At 43.7% G+C, this 21,840-nt stretch overlaps 1 protein-coding gene across 10 annotated transcripts in view; it reads left to right on the top strand.

The window, feature by feature from the left end:
- FRMD3 (FERM domain containing 3) overlaps positions 1–19,140 on the top strand; it is a 287,141-nt gene extending 268,001 nt beyond the window's left edge. For 7 of the 10 annotated variants that reach the window (XM_008274897.5, XM_070048872.2, XM_089315276.1 and 4 more), the window contains one exon: positions 14,082–17,845. In XM_008274897.5, coding sequence (XP_008273119.2) covers positions 14,082–14,680 — 599 coding nt within the window. In that variant the 3' untranslated portion in view covers positions 14,681–17,845. Of the gene's footprint in view, positions 1–1,065; positions 1,335–14,081; positions 17,846–18,912 lie in introns of those variants that run through there. The other 3 variants (XM_089315277.1, XM_089315271.1, XM_008274898.5) reach the window with 2 other exon arrangements.
- Positions 19,141–21,840: the final 2,700 nt, after the last annotated feature.

Raw genomic sequence — 21,840 nt, 5'->3', positions numbered from 1 at the left:
TTCTCTAAGTTGTATGTATAAGATGAAGATGTTAGTGCCCTCATGCTATGGAGGTTATGTGTTTAAGGAAGTCAGCACTTTGTTGGGAGCTGGGTTGCTGAACGTGTGCAATTGGGATGTGCTGTACATGTGTAGCACACAGCCAGCTCCGACACGAAAGAACGTAAATGATTTTTGTAGTTGCATGCTATAATGATACCACTTTGGAGACAAAGCACATTATCAAAATTAATTGTAACATGACTGGGCAGTCAACTTTTCAAGTGTTCCCATGCGGGTGCAGGGGCCCAAGGACTTAGGCCACCTTCCACTGCTTTCCCAGGCCATAGCAGAGAGCTGGATCAGAAGAGGAGCAGCCAGGACATGAACCAGTGCCCATATGGGATGCTGGCACTGCAGGCGGAAGATTAACCTACTGAGCCATGATGCTGGGCCCAATTAAAAAAAATTTTTTTTTGGACAGGCAGAGTGGACAGTGAGAGAGAGAGAGAAAGGTCTTCCTTTTTCCGTTGGTTCACCCTCCAATGGCCGCTGCAGCTGGCGCACCTCGCTGATCCAAAGCCAGGAGCCAGGTGCTTCCCCTGGTCTCCCATGCGGGTGCAGGGGCCCAAGGACTTGGGCCACCTTCCATTGCTTTCCCAGGCCGTAGCAGAGAGCTGGATCAGAAGTGGAGAGCCGGGACACGAACCAGTGCCCATATGGGATGGCAGTACTGCAGGCCGGGACTTTTACCCACTGTGCCACAGCGCCGGCCCCAGTTTTTTCCTTTTTAAAATGTGACATACATTGTGTTTTTATTTGACCACAGTGTTTAATAAAGACTCAATAACTATTTTTAAGCAAATCAAGGTGAATTGTTTCTCCATTCTGGAGCTACCCAGTTGTCTTCTTATCTGGGAGCATTTGATTCTTAGTACGTGTAAGGCTGGGGGTCGGGATGATGCGTAGTATTTCATTGTTTGTTAGAGGAGTGAGTGGAGAGTTTAAAAATAGCACCCCCCTCCCTCTGCCCTGGCCCATGCCTAGCCTCATGAGTTATTTCTGTTGGCTGCATTAGGAATCTGACATTTGATTCATTCAGTGTGCCCAGCCTCGGTCCTTTAAAACAGAATGGACAGTTAAGAAAAGGTCAAAGCCGCTATGGCTGGTGGTGGCTACCCTGGGTCGTGACAGGCAGAGGGAACCCAGGGAGACCAGAATAACCAGGATGGCAAAATGCTTGGTCAAGATCCAGACGCGACGAAGCCTTCACTTGCACCTGGTGAACCACTGCAGCGGTAATGTGTTTGTCCGTCTGCTGAGACACGGCTCTAAGATCACAGCTCGAAATGCAGGTGTGTGTGCTGCCCTGGGCTGTCATCCCACGCCTGGGAAAGCCTGCAGGCTTCCAGCTTCCTGCTTAGCGCTGGAGACACACAGAGAAGCCAGCGGTGAACTTGGTGGCAGAGGCGTTGGTCAGGATGGGAAGAGACAGGGGGAGGTTGAGAAGCTGACACAGTGGGAAAGAGAGTGAGTAAACAAATGGGAAAAGGAGACGGCGGGCGGGCGTGTTCTTCTGTTCAGTGCAAGGTGCTGTTAAGTTTCCTATGCGCAGGTGACGCCCAGTCAGCCAGGAGTCAAGGAGGGAGGCGGTGGCCGGTGTGTTCTTTCAGACTGCTCAAAGATTGGAGGAGGCAGACTGGGTGGGTGATCAACACACACACACACACACACACACGCACACGGCATTGTATAATGCTCAGGTCTCAGATCTGCTTGTCAGGGTGAGACGAAGCACTTCTTTATGTTCAAAACAGTTTCATTCATGTAAACTCTCAGCCTAAGAACTGGGATCGAACAGGTGTTCTGTTTCTTTTTCCTTGCAAAGATCATATTGTGTGTTGCTTCCGTGATTCTTGGAGTAAATATGAATTGAAATAGACATTTAAAACATCAGTGCTTATAGCAGCAAGAAGCTGCAGTTAACATGGTAGTGTACTTCAACAGCTTTGTGGAAGATGGAATGAAAAGGTAAATTTATTTTGGTGCAGAAAACTGAAATCTGTTTTTTTTTTCTAAAATGCACGTTTTCCCTTGAACCTTTTGAAGATGCTTCATATGCATGAATTTTAATTTTTTTGGCAGCAGAATAAATTTATTTTTTCATTCCATTGTCCACAAACTTTTTGAGGTCCTTTCATATAATGTTGTTTTCACAAGTTAATTAAAACAACTTTTTTTTTTTTTCTGGGAAATGTCTGGAATTGGCCAAATCTCATGTGTGTGTGTGGACTGACATCAGAATGAATTCAGATGAAATGAATTCTGTCTGTATAATAACATAAGTATATGATGTGTTCTTGTTGTGAAAGAACATGTAACAGCATAAATATATAGAATGTTTTTCTTTACCCTCGTACTCCCAGTATCCACTCTGTGAAGCTAGACACAGAGGATATGGGTATTTTTTCCATGAATAGGATTGTTTTTGGTATATTATTTAGAATTCTTTTTTTCACTTTATCATGTGAGTTGAAAGACTTTTTTATATCAGCACCTTTTAATGTACATCTTTTTTTAAATAGCTAAATAATTTTACATCATAGATACAATTCAGTTATTTAATTACCAAATTATTGTTGCAAGTTGGTATTTCCTATTTTTTGACTCTGACAAACTGCTGCAGTGAGTCTATATGAGATGGATTGGTGCAAGTGTAGTTGCTGGTTGAAGGACACATAAATTTTAACTTTGGATGCAAATGGGTGAATTATGCTCTTAAGAGACAGGTACTAACCAGGTACGAATGAGAATGTTCTTCCTCACATAATTACTGAACTTGGTATGACCAGTTTCTTCAAATATGGCAAAATGCTTGAAAGAAGAATGAGATTTACCCGTTTTAATTTCATATTTTTTACTAGCAAAAATGAGAGTATTTTCAAATGATGATGGTCTATTTACATGTCTTCTGAGAATTGCCCATTTGTTTACTTTGCACATTTTTGAGTTTTTTGTTCCCTCCTTATACATTGTAGGAGTTCTTTTATAACGTGAATATTAATCCTTTGCCTTTTATAAATGTTTACCTTTTTTCTTCCTGATTGGTTATTGGCTTTTGGCTTTTTTTATGTTGACTTTGTGACACAGGCACATTTTTTGTGTGCAGACTACTTAATTTTTATAGATTCTAAATTTTATTGCTTTTTCATTTGTCAGTTTTCCTCATGCCAAGATTATAAGAGTTTCTTGTATCTTCTTCTTCATAATTAATGCACTAGCTTGAACTATGAGCTTGCTGATAGTAATCAGCAATTTTTTGGCCTATAAAATTAGCAGTTTCCTAGGGTGTGTAATATTTGCTCCAGCTTAATTTTTTACTACTTTAGAATTGTTATATGTATATAAAATGATGTAGGGCTATACAGTTTGCCCTCAGTGTTAGCAGTTCTTCACAAAATTATTTATGAATGAATGTCCATTATATCCGAGGGAGTGTTTTGTGGTTTGGTGTTTCTGCTCCAGTACTATCTTTATAATGCAGATTTGATATTGGGTGGCTCATTGCTCCTCATTGTTTTTACTCAGGGATTTGCGTTCTTTATAGTCACAGTACAATAAACAGGAAGGCACAGAGATCTGCATACTTCCTGCTCCCCCACATGTGTCTGCCACCAGAGTGGAACTTCAGTTACAACTGATGAGTCTGCTCTGGCACATCAGTATCGTCCAGAATCCAGAGCTTAGCCTAGAGGACCACTAGGGACCACTGTGGGTGTTGTACATGCTGTGGGTTTATATAAATGTACAGTGACATGCATGCATCGTTGTAATGTCATGCAGAAGAGATTCATTGAAATAAAAGTCTATGATCTCTCTCTTCACCCTTCTCTTCCCCAGTCCCTGGCAACCTCTGGTCTTTTTACTGTTTGCATAGTCTTGTCTTTTCCAGGTGTCATAGCGCTGTAGTCATATATAGTATATAGCTTTTTCACATTAACTTCTTGCACTTATGCATTTGAGATTACTTTCCACAGCATTTCTTTTTAGCACTGAATAATATTCCATTGTCTGGTGTACTCACTGCCTTTTTTGATCCAAAAACTTTTGATTATTCATGTGGGCTTTTCTCCATTTGTCTTTTTTGACAGTGTGTTGAAATTGCATCAAATTTTAGATTAATGAGAGGAGAACTGAATTTTCAAAGTATTGAGGCTTGCTATTCAGGAACGTCATGATATTTCTTCACTTACTGAGATTTTCTTTCGTGTTCCTCAGTTATGTTTTAACATTGTCTTTGTGCCAGTTTTGTAGATTTCTTGTTAAGAATATTCCTGGATATGAGATGGATTTTTAAATGTGTGCACTCAGCTATTTTCAAATGGATTTTTCATTGTCGTATTTTTATTTCTCTTCCTGGCATGTAGTAAACCACGTGTCTTGATATGTTGATTTTTGCACATGAACACCTTTCCCGTTTTGTTAATTGCCTTGGGCTTCTCGTAGCTCTAAGCAGATCATCTCAGTCACCTGGAATCCTGAGCGTTGGGTGCCTTCCTTTCCAGCATCTCTTGGTTTTTGTCTGTATCCTATTGTGTCATCTCAGGCCATTAGAATGGTACTTCATGTTCTCGACTTTGGTAGGAATTCTTGTAACCTTTTGCTGTTACGTCTGTTTGCCCTCACACCTGGTGGTTTCTGCAAGTCACTAACTTTCAGGAGATAAGGGACTAACAAATACCTGTACTAAAATTCCAGCACAGTGCTCTAGTGGCAAACAGACCTGCAGGAAGGGCGGCAGCTGTGGTCGCTTAGGATGCCCTCAGCAGCACGGAGGTGAGAGGATCCTACTCAACTCTGCTTTAATTATTAAGGTGATTTGTTATCCAAGACGAAAAGAAGTCCAGGGCGAGAGAGGGTTGAGAACCAGTTCCACTTCCGCTCCTCTCCACTCTTCACGCTGGGCCAGTCTGTCCCTCAGAGCAGTGGTCATCAGCCTCACTCAGGAAGGCAGCCGGGGTCTCTGCTCGCTCCTTCAGTGACAACAATATCCAGAGAGAAAGGGCCTGTACCTTTCTGGAATGACCTTAGAAGCAAATCCCTTTCTCAGGATCCTCTTTCCCCCGCAGCCTCCCTCCCTTTAGTTTTAATTTTCAGCATCAGCTCATACGCCCATTTCTAAATGAGATGGGAGCTACCATGATAGGCTTAGTCTGATATTTTGGGGAGAAATGGCTGATAAGGAATCTACTGTGGAAACCGTCAGATAAGAAGTATCTGTGCTGTGGCGCAGTGGGCTAAAGCCCTGGCCTGCAGTGTTTGAGTCCCGGCTGCTCCACTTCCGATCCAGCTCGCTGCTATGGCCTGGGAAAGCAGTGGAAGATGGCCCAAGTCCTTGGGCCCCTGCACCCACATGGGAGACCTGGAAGGAGCTCCTGGCTCCTGGCTTTGGATGGGCACAGCTCTGGCTTTTGTAGCCATCTGGGGAATGAACCAGTGGGTGGAAGACCTCACTCTCTGTCTCTACCTCTCTTTGTAACTCTGTCTTTCAAGTAAATAAAATAAATCTTTTTGTTTTTGTTTAAAAAAAAAAAAAAAGGCCGGCGCTGTGGCTCACTAGGCTAATCCTCTGCCTGTGGCACTGGCACACCAGGTTCTAGACCTGGTCGGGGCGCCGGATTCTGTCCCGGTTGCCCCTCTTCCTGTCCAGCTCTCTGCTGTGGCCCGGGAGTGCAGTGGAGGATGGCCCAGGTGCTTGGGTCCTGCATCTGCATGGGAGACCAGGAGAAGCACCTGGCTCCTGACTTCGGATCAGCGCAGTGCGCCGGCAGCAGCACACTGGCCGCAGTGGCCATTGGAGGGTGAACCAACAGTAAAGGAAGACCTTTCTCTCTGTCTCTCTCTCTCACTGTCCACTCTGCCTGTCAAAAAAAAAAAAAAAAAAAAAAAAAAGTCGGTATAGAGCTGGCCCTGTGGTACAGTAGGTTAATCCTCCGCCTGTGGCGCCGGCATCCTATATGGGTGGCAGTTCAAGTCCCGGCTGCTCCTCTTCCAATTCAGCTCTCTGCTGTGGCCAGGGAAAGCAGTAGAAGATGGCCCAAGTGCTTGGGCCCTTGCACCCGCTTGACATACCTGGAAGAAGCTCCTGGCTCCTGGCTTCGGATGGGTGTAGCTCTGGCCATTGCAGACATTTGGGGAGTGAACCAGTGGACAGAAAACCTTTCTTTCTGTCTCTCCCTCTCACTGTTTGTAACTCTACCTCTCAATAAATAAATAAATAAATAAATAAAAATCTTAAAAAAAAAAAGCAGTATCTGTATAACCTGGGCTAGAAGATAAGAGCCTTTCACAGATGACCCTTTTGAGGTCCTGGAAGGTACCAGGTACACATTCCAGGGAGAGGCAACAGTTTGTGCAGGGGTCCTGGGGCATGACAGGTGTGGCACATTCGGGCACCTCAAAATGGATGAGTGGAAATGTGTGTGTTAGAAAAGAGATTTTCATGCTAAGCTAAAGACTTTAATTTGACATATAGTCTGAATGGCATGAGAAACCTTTTAAGAATATTAATATCACTAATGAGGGATTTTTAAATGATTGTTCTGGAAATAATTCAAAAGGGGCCAGACTGAAGTCAAGGAAACCAGCTGAGATGCCATTGCTGCCATCTGGTCACAGGTGATAAGGATGGGGGCGGGCGCTGGGGAACCTTGAAGGTGACCGGATGACAGTTTGTCACAGTTGGAGACAGAGGTGAGCAGTGAGTACACGTCCTGGACAAGTCTCAGACTGCTGATTTGGGACACATTCGAAGAGCAGGTGGTACCGCTTACTGTACAGATGTGGCTTGAAGATGGTGTTTGGGTTAGGGTATGTTGAGGTTAGTATTCTCACGCATGGTCAGTCTGGAGCTTACTGGATGATTGTGAGTTGAGACAGACTAACAGTTCAGAAACATGCATCTCCCACACTGGGTGGTGTCCTACGCTCTCTGGACAAATGACTCTGGGAAAGGCTGAGTTCAATGAAGCAAACTTGATTTCTTCTCTTTGGGACCGTGCTTATAGTAACACTGTTGAGTGCTTGTCACATATGAGTCCCTGTACATGCATTGGCCTAAGCTTTTCTTGCCATATAATATTCCATGCAGTATGTCCTGGATTTTGTTTTCCTGTTTTATTGATTAGGACACTGGAAGAGAACAATTAAGGGACTTATCCATGGCTGTTAGTAGACAGTGAGGATTCAGATGTCAAAGCACTTGCTCTTAACCTTCATGGCAATGTCCTAAGTGTTGATAGAAGGACTGGGTGTTTGGTGCAGGGTTAAGGCACCGCTTCAGCTGCCCACATCCCATTTTAGAGTTTGAATCCAAGCCCCTTTGCTTCAGATCGAGCTTCCTGCCAGTGTGCACCCCGGGAAGCTGTGGATGATGGGTCAAGTACTTGGATCCCTGCCACCATGTGGGAGACCCAGATTAAAGTTCAGCTCCTGGCTTCTGCCTGACCCCGCTCTGGCTGTTGCAAGCATTTGGGGAATGAACCAGTGGATGGAAGATTCCACCCCTCCCCCATCTCCTAAGCTGCCGCCTAGCTCTCTGCCTTTCAAATGAAAATTAATTAATTAATTTTTAAAATAACAAAAGGGTGATAAAGTGTGCCATTTTTCAAACTTCTCTTACCATAGGGCAACCTTAAAGAACAAGTGGCAGCGCTGCAGGGGACACTGGTGACCTACAGTAGCTGGCTGAGCAGTGCTGTGATGGTGTACTGGAGTCATGAGTGTGATTTAGATTCCAGGGAACAGGGTGCAGAGTGAGAAGAGCAAGAGGTGAGGAGACTATGAAGACAGGAAGTTCAGAATCTTTGGATGAAAACCAAGAATGTAGAATCTCAAAGTCTGAGTAAATCAGTAAGAAGGCAGAAAAAAAAATAGCAACTTTAAGGGCTGGGGCTGTAGCATAACATGTAAAGCCACTGCCTGCAGCGCTGGCATCCCATACGGGCACTGGTTTGAGTCCCGGCTGCTCCACTTCTGATCCCGCTCCCTGCTAATGTGCCTGGGAAAGCATTGGAAGATGGTTCAAGTGCTTGGGCCTCTGCACCCACATGGGTGACCCGAATGAAGCTCCTGGCCCTAGCTGTTGTGTCCATTTGAGGAGTGAACCAGCAGAGAGAAGACCTCTCTCACTCTCTCTCTCTGCCTCTACCTCTCCCTCTCTGTGGCTGTGACTTTCAGATGAATTTTTTTTAAAAAGGCAAAAAAACATGGTGACTGTAAAAGTACAGTGGTCATTGGAGACCTGGAGAGAGGTTCTTCTGTGGTCTGGCAGGAGCAATGAACCATGAATTGCATGGATCGTCATCATCAAGTTCAGAGATTGAACTCACCCAAGATGATGTGAGACAGTGGGTGTCAAAACAGAGTAGAAGCATAACCAGGAGGTGGGTAGATGACGGCCATGAGAAGAGAGTTGAGTCTGGAAGGCTGAAGCCCCCAAGGGGGAGTAAGGAAAATGCTAGCCTACTGCAGCCCTGGGTGTTAGAAGACTACCTACAGGAGGCGAGTTTCAGCTGGGGTACAGAGACAGGGAGAACATTAGACTTTGCTCTCTCTCTCTCTGCGTGTGTCTTTGTGTCTGAGTCTCTGCGAACGCTTTCCTGAGTCATTGAGATGACTCTTCAAGGGTTTAAAATAGAGTGAATGGCAGCTTTCCAGGGATATTTAGAGGCATTGGGAACATTTCCAGTATTGGATATTCTGCAATGTGCATGCCTGAAAGAGAAAACCCTCATCTGGAAAAGTAAATGTCATTCTGAAGATTTTTCTTTAAATCCATGGGATGTGAATTTCATTCAAAGGATTAAGCTTTACCCTAACACAGGGGAGATTGAGGAATCACATGTGAGGCTAATGGCATAGTCTGAATATGTTTTGGAAGTTTACATGCTGCGTAAAGTGGATGGAGGACTTTTAGGGACTGATATGAGATGCAGATTATATAGTATGTTTTGTAGTTTATTATATTTCTCACCTCAACTGTTAATCCCCACAATGACAAGTGATTTTTTTTCCCTCCTGTGTTGACTGTGATACAAAGATAGAAGAGCTGATCTGTAACTAACTGATCATAATCTTACTGGGCAAGCCTTTTGAGAAGGGAAGGGGTGTTCTGATGATGCTGCCGAGACAGCCGGCGTGGAGTGGGCTGAGCGGTAGCCATCCCATACACAACAGCACCACGGTTTCCACAAAGGAAATCAGGCCCACAGAGAAGGCTGTTCCTCTTAGGCAAGAAGTGAGGGTCTCTCTGGGCCTCTCAGTCCCCTTCGCTCAGGGAGCCTGGTGGTTTGGAGCAGCATGGGCTTTGGAGCCAGATGGGTGTGGCCCCTGGTCGGTTGCTTCCTGAGCAAATTCCTCAAGCCCTGGAAGCCTTGGTTTTCTTGTCTCCTCTTAGGAGTATCTCATTATTCTGTACTCCAAAGTACTCAGCCCTGTAGAAATTCCTTACAAGTCTTAGTGCCCTTGTCTCACCACCAACCCCCACTTTAAGTGGGACAGTTTATTGACGGACGTGGCCCAAGGTGGGACCAGAGAGTGATGAACTGCCAGGGAGTGTTCCATTGTGTAGGTAAAACGTCAAACTCTCTCTAACTGGAATGGACTGTCTGCTGCCGCTCAGACGTCACACAGCAGTGTCTTGGCTGGCTTGCCGAGTGCAGGGTCCTGAGTGCCAGGCCACTGGTCTTCCCACACCAGCATACTAGGAGCAGTCCTACTTGCCGCTCTCACCTACCTTTCTCTTCCCTACTCTGAAAGACAGAGTTATAAAGAGAGGTCTAGAGCGAGCGAGAGAGAGAGGAGGAAGAGGTCTTCCATCATCCTCTGGTTCACTCCCCAAATGACTGCAGTGGCCAGAGCTGCGCTGATCCAAAGCCAGGAGCCAGGAGCTTCTTCTGGGTCTCCCACGCAGGTGCAGGTGCCCAAGGACTTGGCTCGTTCTCTACTGCTTTCTTAGGCCATAGCAGAGAGCTGGATTGGAAGTGGAGCAGCTGGGTCTTGAACCGGCATCCATATGGGATACTACAGCACTGGCCCCCTCGCCAACACTTGTTATTTTCAGTTTTAAAATTATCATAGATATGAAGTGATATGTTATTGCAGTTTTGGCTTACAGTCCTTTAAGAATCAATGATGTTGAGCATCTTTTCATGTACTTGTTGGACATTAGTACGTGGTTTGTATTTTGTGTGGTATTTTTCACTGGACCACCAGTGCTGTCAGGCCAGAGCTATCAGAAAGTATCCACTGATGGCTGAAAAGTCAAACCTGAAATATGTTAACCAAGAGCTGTCTCATAGTTACCAGGTGCATCTGGTTGTCCATTTGAGATTGCATGTGCATCCATCCTGATGGACACTTGTTTGATGCTGTCTTATTTCCCACTAAGAACCCAAGACTGAAAGCTTGGAGAGCTGGCCAAGGCTTGACAGTAACTAGCTAGACTTCCCATCTGAAAATGAAGCATTGAGGAGCACTTCTCCCCCAGCAAACTTGAAAAACATAAAAAGAGTTCATACCCTTTGTCCAAGCCATTTCCCTTGTAACATCTGTCTAAGGAAAATGAACTGAAGCAAGGTTGGGAGGGGCATTATAGATGAAGATGTCTCTTACAGCATTTTTTTTTTTTTGCAATGGCAAAGCAATTTAAATGTTGGTCAATATGCAGCAAATTTATTGTATTAATTAAATAGAAAATTTGACAAACTATATAAATAATACCAGTGGGAGTTTATTTCCACACAGAAAAATATTCAAATTAATATAGTAGATAAAAGGAGCAAAGTGTAAGTTTGTCCATGCAATAGGATTGCAATTACAGGTTAGGTGTCCCTTTTCTGAAATGGTTGGGAACAGAAATAGTTCAGATTTAAGGGCATTGCAGATTTTGAACTTTCAGATTAGAAAAGACCTGTATATAAAACTAGAAACCATGATTTTGTGCCTAAAATGAAGACTGGAAAGCAGTACTTCAGAATAATAATGTGATCATCATTGGGTAGTAGATTCTGTGGTTTTGGTATAATGCTATGCTAAATGCTGGTGTTGACTTCTAAAATACAGAAGCCATGAGGTGGGTGTTAGGCCTAGCCATGAAGATTCCTGTATCCCATATTAGAGTGCCTGGATTTGACACCTGCTTCCATCCACAGACTCCAGCTTCCTGCTCATGCAGACCCTGGAGGGCAGGAGGTGATGGCTTAAATAGTGGGGATTCCTTCCAACCACGTGGGAAACCTATAATACGTTCCTGGTTTCTGGTTTTGTCCCTGGTCCAGTCCTGGCCACTGTGGGCATTTGGGGAAGTGACTCAGAGGATGGGAGCTCTCTTTCTATTTCTCTCTCTGTTTCTACCTCTCACATTAAAAAATTTAAAATAAAAGATACCACCCATGCTTGTAACATGGAAGAAGGATTTATTGTCATTTTATTCTTGCAAACATGACCCAAGGTGGAGGTCTATGGACTGGAATTACAACATAAATGTAAATATTACCAGTCTTTGGAGAATTAGTGTTTATTTTGTATTTAACATGGATACCTTAGAATTTATGGTACACAGTACAATTTCATGGCTATCTTGAATTCTGTTTTTTTGTTTTGTTTTGCTTGCTTCTACATACAGATGTTTTTTCCATATATAAATTCTTTTTAAATTTTTTTCCAAGAACCCTTTTAATTAAGGAATACAAATTTCATGCTTTTCACAATACAACTTTAGGAATATAGTGATTCTTCCCACTGTATGCACTCTCCCACCCCTCTTCCTCCTCCCTCTCCTATTCCCATTCTTATTTTTTGCTAAGATCTATTTTCAATGAACTTTATACACATACAATTAACTCTATACTAAGTAAAGAGTTCAACAAATTGTGTGAAAGAAAGAAAAACTTCCTCAACAGTCGAGACCAGGGCTGTTCAAAGTCATTGCATTTTGAATTTTTAATTTCACTTCTATAGATTATTTTTTAGGTGCTCTGTTAGTTCTCACAGATCAGGGAGAACATACAGTTTTTGTCCTTTTGGGATTTGTCTTATTTCACCAAGTATGATGTTTTCCAGTTTCACCCATTTTGTTGCAAACTACAAGATTTCATTTTTTTTTACTGCTATGTAGTATTCCACAGTGTGTATATCCCATAATTTTTTTACTCAGTCTTCAGTTGATAGGCATTTGGGTTGATTCCATGTCTCTGCTATTGTGAATTAAGCTGCAATAAACATGGGGCTGCAGATAGCTCTTTCATATGCTGATGCCATTTCCCTTGGGTAAATTCCCAGGAGTGGGGTGGCTGGGTCATATGGCAGTTCTGTATTCAGGTTTCTGAGGTCATACTGTCTTAGACAGTGGCTGTACCAGTTTACATTCCCACCAGTAGTGGATTAGAGTACCTTTTCCCCTACATCCTTGCCAGCATTTGTTGTTTGTTGATTTCTATATGAAAGCCATTCTAACGGGGGTGCAGGAAAACCTCATTCTGGTTTTGATTTTCATTTCCCTGATGGCCAGTGATCCTGAGCATTTGGGTCTATTGACCATTTGGATTTCCTCTTTTTGAAAAATGTCTGTTTAAGACCTTTGCCCATTCTTAACTGAGTTGTTTCTTTTGTTGTTGTTGAGTTTCTTGATCTCTTTATATATTCTGGTTATTAATCCTTTATCAGTTACATAGTTTGCAAATAATTTCTCCCATTCTGTTGGTTACTTCTTCATTTTCCTGAGTGTTTCTTTCGCAGTGCAGAAACTTCTCAATTTGATATAATCCCATTTGTCAATTTTGGCTTTGATTTCTGTGCCTCCGGGTCTTTTCCAAAAACTCTTTGTGTATGCGAATATCTTGCAGGGTTTCCTTGATGTTCTCTAACAATTTGATGGTGTAGGGTCATAGATTTAGATCTTTAATCCATTTTGAGTGGATTTTTGTGTAAGGTGTAAGGTATGGCTCTTGTTTCATATGTGGAGATCTAGTTTTCCCAGCACCACATGTTTAAGGGACTGTCCTTGCTCTAGGGATTGATTATAGCTCCTTTGTCAAATATAAGTTGATTGCAGATGGCGTGGGTTATTTCTACTCTATTCCATTGGTGTATCCATCTGTTTTTGTATCAGTACCAGGACATTTTGATTATAACTGCCCTGTTTGACTACATTGTGTTTGTGGTGAAGATCTTTTATGGTTATTTCTACTAGGAGTTCTTTGTGCTTCCTGTACTTGGACATCCCTTTCTTTCTCCAAATTAGGGAAGTTTTCTGTAATTATTTCACTAAAAAGGCCTTCTAATCCATTCCCTCTTTCCACACTGCGCTGCCACAAGAACCATACAAAGGATCTGTGAATCCTCGGTGTGAGCACAGATCCCACGGCAATGACCCTCACCAGGGAATCAGGGAGCCCCAAACATGTGGAGACACCCACAGTGACTGCCCAAAGTCCCAGCCACACCCTGTGCCCTCCCACACAGCCGCAGTGTTTTCACAGTCTGAGCACACAAGGCTCCCACAGTCATGAGCTCTCAGCCTCCTGCTAGTTTTCCCAGTCAGACTCAGGCATCTCCTCTTGGCCGGTTGCTGGGTGTGCGGACTGAGTTGGCTCAGCTGTTGCGTATGTCCCACATGGTGCCTGCCCTCTCTCGGCTAGTTAATGGTGCTGGGTGGTCAGGGAGAGAGAAACGTGCTCCCTTTTTTCCCCTAGTTTGGCAGGTGTACTGTAACCCACTGGGCACCAAGCCAGACTCTGCCAGGCTCTCCCTGCAGCTTTAACGCCAGTGGCGTGGGCTGCTGCATTCCGGTCTCACCTCACTCCGAGGCTGGTGCCAAGGTTCTTGGCTGCTGGGTCCTGAGTTGTGTGCGTCCACACCCTCCATGTAGGCCCACAGTGTCCCTCTAATTTGCATGGAGTTTCCTCTGCTGTTTTCTCCCTAACTCTTCCCTGAGACTGCGTTCTCTCTCAATTTTTTTTTAAAACTATCTTCCTCTAGACTAGCCAGATTTTGATCAAAAAAAGAAATTTAAAATTAAGAAAATAAATGTGTCTTTTCAGGTGTCCCATTGCCTAAGGAGGATGAGCTGCCTGCTCCCCTGACAGCCAGTTCTCCAGTGAAGGAAGCCCGGGAGTTTGAAGATCCCCCAAGTGAAGAGGAAGATAAAATGAAAGAAGAGCCCTTGACCATCTCTGAACTAGCGTACAACCCGAGTGCCAGCCTGCTGCCCACCCCTGTTGACGATGACGAGATCGACATGCTCTTTGACTGTCCGTCCAGGCTTGAGCTGGAAAGAGAAGACACCGATTCCTTTGAGGAGCTGGAAGCTGATGAAAATGCCTTTCTGATTGCCGAGGAAGAGGAGCTGAAGGAGGCTCGCCGGGCGTTGTCGTGGAGCTATGACATTCTCACCGGCCATATTCGGGTGAACCCACTGGTCAAGAGTTTTTCCAGGCTCCTTGTGGTGGGCCTGGGACTGCTGCTCTTTGTATTTCCCCTGCTCCTCCTCCTTTTGGAGTCAGGTATTGATCTCTCCTTCTTATGTGAAATCCGCCAGACACCAGAGTTTGAGCAGTTTCACTATGAGTACTACTGTCCCCTCAAGGAGTGGGTGGCTGGGAAGGTGAGCCTCGTGCTCTACATGCTGGGTTGCTCCTGAGACTGCTGTCTCACCAGACTAAGGGCTATATTCAATACTAGTGATTCTTTTTTCAGTAAATTCCTGGTTCTGAATGGTCCTGCGGCTGTCAACAGGCGTTTCTCACTCATAACTGATTATCCGAATCCTTAGGTTAACTTTCCGTAAATCACTGCACTTAAATAAGTTTAAATCAAGTACAGTTATTTTAGTTACGGGTCAGGAAGATGACCTTTAAATAACCAAAAATGTGCTTATTTTTTATTGTAGTATAGGCAAACTCTGTACTTATGTATCATCATACATAATTCATTGGATTGGATTAATTTTTCCTGTTCTTAATAGTTGGCACCATTATAAGCTATATGGTTCAGAATCAGAATTTTTAGTGAAAACCCAAGGGAAAGTTTTTGAATATAATCCTTAGTGAAAAAAAAGTCTTCTAACCAATGCCTATACAACTAAATTTATGCTGGGTTTTACTTTATGTTTTTTTAAAAATATTTTTATGCGTTCAAACTATTTTGGTAAATTTTTAGCAAAAAAAAAAAGAAGCCTCTTGGAGTTATTTAAGTATACAGATTGTTAAGACTAATGCACACAGGTATATTGGAAATTTTTTAATGTTTTGGCACTGGTTTGTTTTTTAAAATATTTTTGGCTGAACAATCCTATAATTTGTTATTACTTGCATATGAAATAGAAAATGGGCAGAAAGACAGTGTAGTAAGTGAGCTCCCAGAACAGATAGGGGATGTAGAAACTGAGGATATTGAGTGGACACAGGGTGATCCATTTTGCAAAGTGTATGGACATGATGACTTGATATTTTCATTTGCATTCTGTCCATAGAGTTTGGCTGGGGAAGTATAAGTATAAAGTGAAGCTTTGAAGAAAAAAATGGTAAAAGATATGCCAGTTAATTGCATATTATTGTACATTAATCTAGGAGTGGAAGCAGAGAGGAACTGGGCAAATGGGAAGTAGCAAAAAGAGTCGTGTGAGGCTGGCAGGCAGGTACTGGTAGGCAAGGGATGGTGATGGCCAGCATGCAGTGATGGGAAGAACAGTGCACCGCTGTCAGTTGACGTGAACATGTTTCAGTGGATCTAAATAAAAGTGGAGAAACTTTAAGGTAACTGACTTGGTTCCTCATGCCATTTGTTGTTTCTGTGGAAGGAATTTCAAAAGTGTGTATGTGTGTGTGTGTGTGTGTGTGTGAGAGAGAGAGAGAGAGAGAGGGAGGGCTTTTTGGTAAATGCCAGTCATTGTTCCTTGTTGTAGTCTTTGTACTCCTTTCCCTTCCCCATTTCTTGAAGAATTTTAGCTCATTCACCCCTGGGGCTTCCGCTGAGACAGTGGAAGGGGCTCAGCGGATGACAGGCCAACTCAGCTTGGGTGAAGTAAGCAGTAGAGGGGAGATGTTCTGGTTCCTTTCTGCAGACCAGTGAGTCCGTGACACAGATGACCTGGTGTCATTCCATGCAGAGTCCCAACACTGCGGCGGAAGTGAGCGAGAAGAGTGTGGTGCTTATTGCAGGGGAGTAGTATCTCTCCAGGGATAGAAGAATGTCGATTGCTTTCATTTACAGAGATAGGGCCCCTGTTATCTCTCGCTGACATTCGTGATGCCTGAATCCTTCCATTAATGTAATTTCCAGCTGGCATTTCCAGCCCTACTCGCTTAATGGAGCTCTGAATACTTTATTAGACATTTAATTTTGAAAGTGAGTTTTCAAAGACAATTCGTGAAGCCTTCATTTGGACAGACTATAATATATGTGTGCTGTTATTAGGTTTGTAAGATTTTGCTTCTCATGGGATTTCGGGGTTTTATACCAATATAGAATTATGTTTTCTATGGTTAAAGCCCTCAACAGTTTATTTTTGAAGTTTGCAAATGGCCAGCTTTGAAATTGAAGTTTTTTTTTATTTTTCCCTTCTTTTCTCATACGACTTTTAAGTCATCCTTTTTGAAATCAGAGTGCTCCATTGTAGTCTGAACAAAATTAGTACCCCTTCTGTTCCATATTATTTTCTTTGAAGTTCTAACCATGGCAAATCATCTAGCCCTCACCCTTTTAATATAATATTGAAACCTAGTTTTTAAATTATGGAACTAATAAATTTTACATGGTGAGGCATTTGAAATATACAACAAGATAAATATCACATGTAATCCAACCATGCAGATTATATTAAGGAGTAATAGATGTATTATTTCCTGCTAGCATCTTTGTTTCTCCTAGGCAGAAACTTCATTATTGAATAGCTGTGGTGGTGTTGACAGAATAGGGTCTGCTGAATTTAAACAGTTACCACCAGATATAAGACTGGGATCCTAAAAATGCCATTTAGCTGGCATAGGATCAGGATCAGAGCCTTTTGGAAACATCTATTTAAGTTTTGTCAGAAGACAGTCACCCATTGCCTGAATCTATTGAAGAAAAGACTGCTTCCCAAGATGGGCAGTATATAATCTACTGAGATACAGAGTTCAAAGCAAGTGTGTGAGTATATGTATATTCCATATTAATGCTACATATGTGTTTATATATGAACCTGTACATATGTGTGTATTTGTATAGACACAACTGATAGCCTTTCGTTTACAGTTAGGCTATTTTGCCCCAATTGAGAAATTGAGAAATTATGACACGTGTTTTTCCCTCCCTCTCAGATAACATGGTATCTAAGGGGTAAAACCCACAGCATAAAAACTAGCGTGTGTTCATTTGTGGAAATATGTATGTGTGTGTATACATATACACATGTGTACACATGTGACGTGTATACATATATACACACATATATATCCACACAGACACACACATATACATATATGGCAGATACATATACACACACAGTCTTGATTTAGTGCTTAAGCAAGTTGGGTCATGAAAACAATGTAGGTAAAGTATCATGTGTTTCTGTGCTTGGAACATATTGTAAAATGTCATGTATTTGGAGTGCATTTTGTGGTTTGTCTAATATTTACAAACACAACTCTGGGGAGAATTCACTATGAGTTGATTTCATTGATATACTAGAGGTATGGGGGCCATGTGACTGTGATTGGAGCCTTATCTTTGTACAGTGAAATTTGCATTTCTATGTCAACAATCCAGGTTGTTTTATATGTTAATATGGTGGCAGGAATCCCTAATAAAATTACTCTGGGGTAAACATTTTTGCAATCACTCAATTTTATTTTAAGTAGAGTTGCACAGTCAGCCTGTTGGGTCCTCTCTAGGGCCTTGAAGTGAGGCCACATTTTAATGGTGATAGGATGAAAAAGCATCATGGTAATGGTAGGAGATTAACCCTTTGCAGAAGTCACTCAGGCCCAAAGCTGACATATTAGCACTGGAATTGAGCTCAAAGCACTGGAAATGAGCTCAAACATAAAAGAAGCTACAGTCTAATTAATGGTATTAAGATAGCTAGAGAAATAGAAAAAAATAGGAGAGGGCTATTCTGCCTGGTTTCACAGTGCTAGAAATTAGCACGTCATTGCCAGTGGGCCACAGAGAGTTGCACCATGTTAACGACTCTTTCCACCTGTTCGTGGGCCCTTCTAGAGTCCCACTAATTCCATTTCTGTCCTCCCCTCTGCACAACATATCCTTGACTGGTTTTCTGGTTAGGTTTGGCACAAAGCTAACAACAGCCCGCTGACAGTGGCTTTGAGTGAAACCAAAGGGAACCTTGTTTAGTGAGAGGAACACATAGATGTCAAGTGGAGTTGGCCCCAGCTGGGGTGGCTTCTTGGTCTGTCGGGTTCTTCAGCAGCAGTACAGGCAGAGAGCAGGCGAGAAAAGGAACTCAGTGGTTAGTGCTCAGGTGTGAGATGACTTGTGGACCTGTAGTCCCAGCTTCTTGTCTGTGACGCTGTCTGCTGACCCAAAAGCCTCCATGGAATGGTCCTTGGCCACTTACTCATCAAGTACTTCATTGAGCTCGTGACCCAACCTCACCTCCTAGGGGAAACCCTTGTTCTTTTAGTCCTGCGTTTTTTGCTCAGCTAAGCAGAGGAAGGATCTGCCAGCAGCACTTCCACCCTGCAGAGAATATTCTAGGGTGAGGCTTCCAGCTCCTGGGTGACCACTGGGATGGGTGTGGTGGATGGGGCTTGAGTCTCTTTGGGCCGTCTTTCTCTACTGGGTGCAGGTAATGTGCTGAAGGCCCCTGCTTACTTGTCCTCCTACTTCTTCTCTCTCTATCTTTCTCTCGGAACTGCTTTGGGATTCCAGTCTCCATGCAGTAAACAGACCCAGCAGGACCTGCCCTTGGTGGGCCCAGCCAGGACCCAGCTCTCCATGTGCCAGCCTCGGTCTGTGACTGGGTGGGTAAGTTCTGCGAGCTGTGCCCGGGGAGCTCAGCTGTCATCACTTCAGAGAGGACGCAAGAAAACCCACTTAGGCCTCAGCCCCCTGATGTGTTCTCCAACCCCCAAATAAAGCTGATTTTAGCCCTCCCTGGCCACTGTGTCTGTTATCTGCTTGGAATTCGGGTGGGGGAGATAGGGGGCCAGACGATGCTCAGTAGCCTGCAGTGTTGCAAGTCATGAAGGAGTGGAGAAGGCTGCCCCTGGCTGCGCCACAGGCATCAGCAAATGTCCACCATCCCCAGTGCCCCTGACAGGCCTCAGCCATGGGGGCGGGAACTTGGGAGGAATATTAATAAAACCAGAGGGTTGGCTGCAACCATTCATCCCTATTCTTTACTGATGGTTACCGCAAATATCTCCTAGGAAAGGGATCCAAGGCCATTTTTGTGGTTATAAAGGAAAACTCTGGGTGTAAAGTATGTAAACGTGCCTTACAATTCCTGCGGCTCCTTCTGCTGACATCCATTGCCTTGGTTCCTCTTGCCCACAAAATTGTAATGATGGTCATTGGTTTTCCAAGGAGACCGGCTGTCAAGGGAGAGAGCACACTTAGAAACCAATGAGAGCCTCCACTCTGCCTGGCAGCTTTATGAAGCTGAAGCCTCAGTGTTCAAGTTTACCCATCCATCTCCTCTCACTGCCTTGGTGAGAATCAACTTCCTCTACTCTTCAGTTAGCCTGAGATTCCTGACACTCTTGAACTTTTGGTTCTGCAAAGTTGCAAGCCAGACCCTGGACAGCAGAGGCCATGTAAAAATATCTCTTCCTGATCGTTGGGTCACCACGTATCATCCAGTCCAGTCCAGGGCTCTAGCAAGCAAAAGGGAATGTTTTTAATGATTGTGTCACAGTAACAAGTGTTGTTAACTGGTGCTCTTCCAGACACCCTACCTGAAAGGATTTGTCTGATGCTTTCTTTCAATGACTCCTCGAGCAAGTTTTTTTATGAAGTGAATGAGTGAGACATGGAAGAATTATTGTCCTGTAGTCAAAACTGTCCTGCTGGCTATCCAAGAATCAGGTTCAAATTCACCAAAAATTTTAAAAAGATTTATTTATTTATTGGAAATGCAGAGTTAGAGAGAGACAGGGAGAGGCAGATCTTCCATCCTTTGGTTCACTTCCCAAATGGCTGCATTGTCCAGTGCTGGACCAGGCTGAAGCCAGGAGTCTGGAACTCCATCCAGGTCTCCCATGTGGGTGGAAGGAGTCCGAGAACTTGGACCGTCTTCCACTCCTTTCCCAGGCAGAGAGCTGGATGGGGAGTGGAGCCACTGCTGCTCATATGAATGTTGGTAGTGCAGGCAGTGGCTTAACCTGCTGCACCACAACACTGGCCCCCAAATTCACAAAACTAATTGCATTGTGTGTTTTAGCATGACACTATACAAGGGAAGTCATTTTAAATGTAATTTCTGTCTTATACAACACATTCAATTTGTTTACTATTTATAATGCTTAATTTCTTGTTTAATATGAGGCAGGTAGAAAGTTCGATGGATCTCAATGAGGCTCTTACCTCCTCACTCCTGAATATCATCTTTACAATCTGTGCACACAAAACATTAGCAATCAGTTATTTCACTGTAACATGCACACTAAGGACACTCGGGACAGAGTTTCCCAGAAAGTCAACTTTATTGCTCATTCTGAGAAGCACCAGTCTTCTGGGCACTTTCTGATGCCGGATGCTTTTCCTGGAAGATCAACTATAATGTGAAGCAAACACCATCCGTGATGGCAAGGAATCGTGGTTGGGAAGCTGCCTCCCGGGGAAGTCTGTGCAAAAGCTCTGCTCCCACAGGCATGCCTTTCTCAGGTGGAGACACACTGCACACAGGTTACTCCAGATCTCCTGTTTTTGAAAATTTCTTACAGTAGAGGCTGACAGATGATTACCAAAAACCATTTCCTCTCCACCCTGGCACAGAATTCGGCAACATTTCCCGTGAGTTAGGTATGACTGTGTCCTGGAGATTTGAGTTCTGGCCAGTGGAATGAGACTAAGAAGGAATCCGTTATTGCTTCCAAGCCCTGGGCTAGGTGTGATTCTGTCACTGGATGTCAACACCTACGGTGACTTTTAAAGCCACCAGCTGAAGAGGATAGATCTGCCAGAAACTTGGATCCTTGAATGATTTTGTGGAGTAGACCACATACTCCATCTCCCCCAACCCCTCCTCCTACTGGACCCATCTTGGACTGTTACAAGCAACAAAGTGTTACCTGGGCTATTTCCTTGTCAGTTGCTGTCAACCCTCCTTGTTTCAACATTCAAGTTGGCTATCTACTCCAAGCAAGGGGAATACAGCTGAAAGCAGGTATAGGAGATGTCTTGTGCTGGAGTCTTCTAGATTGTGTTGGAAAACCAATGCTGCTGTGTCTGAGAGTTCCAGACCTGGGACAGGGGCTGTTTTGGTGCTAACATTGCTTGTCACTCTTCCTTTCAGGGGCTCAGTTGGAATCTCCTGCAAGAAAACTCAAGGTACCTGATCCTGATGGGCAGTATGACCCTTGGTCAAGAAGCGCTGGTTTTGGGAGTGCTTTCCAGGTCATGCTACCTGTGCACCCTGATCTTGGAGGGCTTGTTTAATGCTCTGATGTCACCATATTGATATTTTTAAAAAGATTTATTTATGTATTTGAAAAGTAGAGTTACAGAGGGTGAAGGGAGAAACAGAGAAAACTTCCGTCTGCTCATTCACTCCCTAAATCACCGCAGCAGTTGGGGCTAGGCCAGGGCAAGCCCAGGAGCCAGAAACTCCATCTGGGTTTACCGAGTGGCAAGGTC

This window comes from Oryctolagus cuniculus, chromosome 1 (genome assembly GCF_051225735.1).
Source record: "Oryctolagus cuniculus isolate XC-2025 breed Fujian yellow rabbit chromosome 1, ASM5122573v1, whole genome shotgun sequence".
Classification (NCBI taxonomy): domain Eukaryota; kingdom Metazoa; phylum Chordata; class Mammalia; order Lagomorpha; family Leporidae; genus Oryctolagus; species Oryctolagus cuniculus.
The sequence above is the reverse complement of the archived record's forward strand: the minus strand, read 5'-3'. Positions and strand labels throughout refer to the sequence as shown.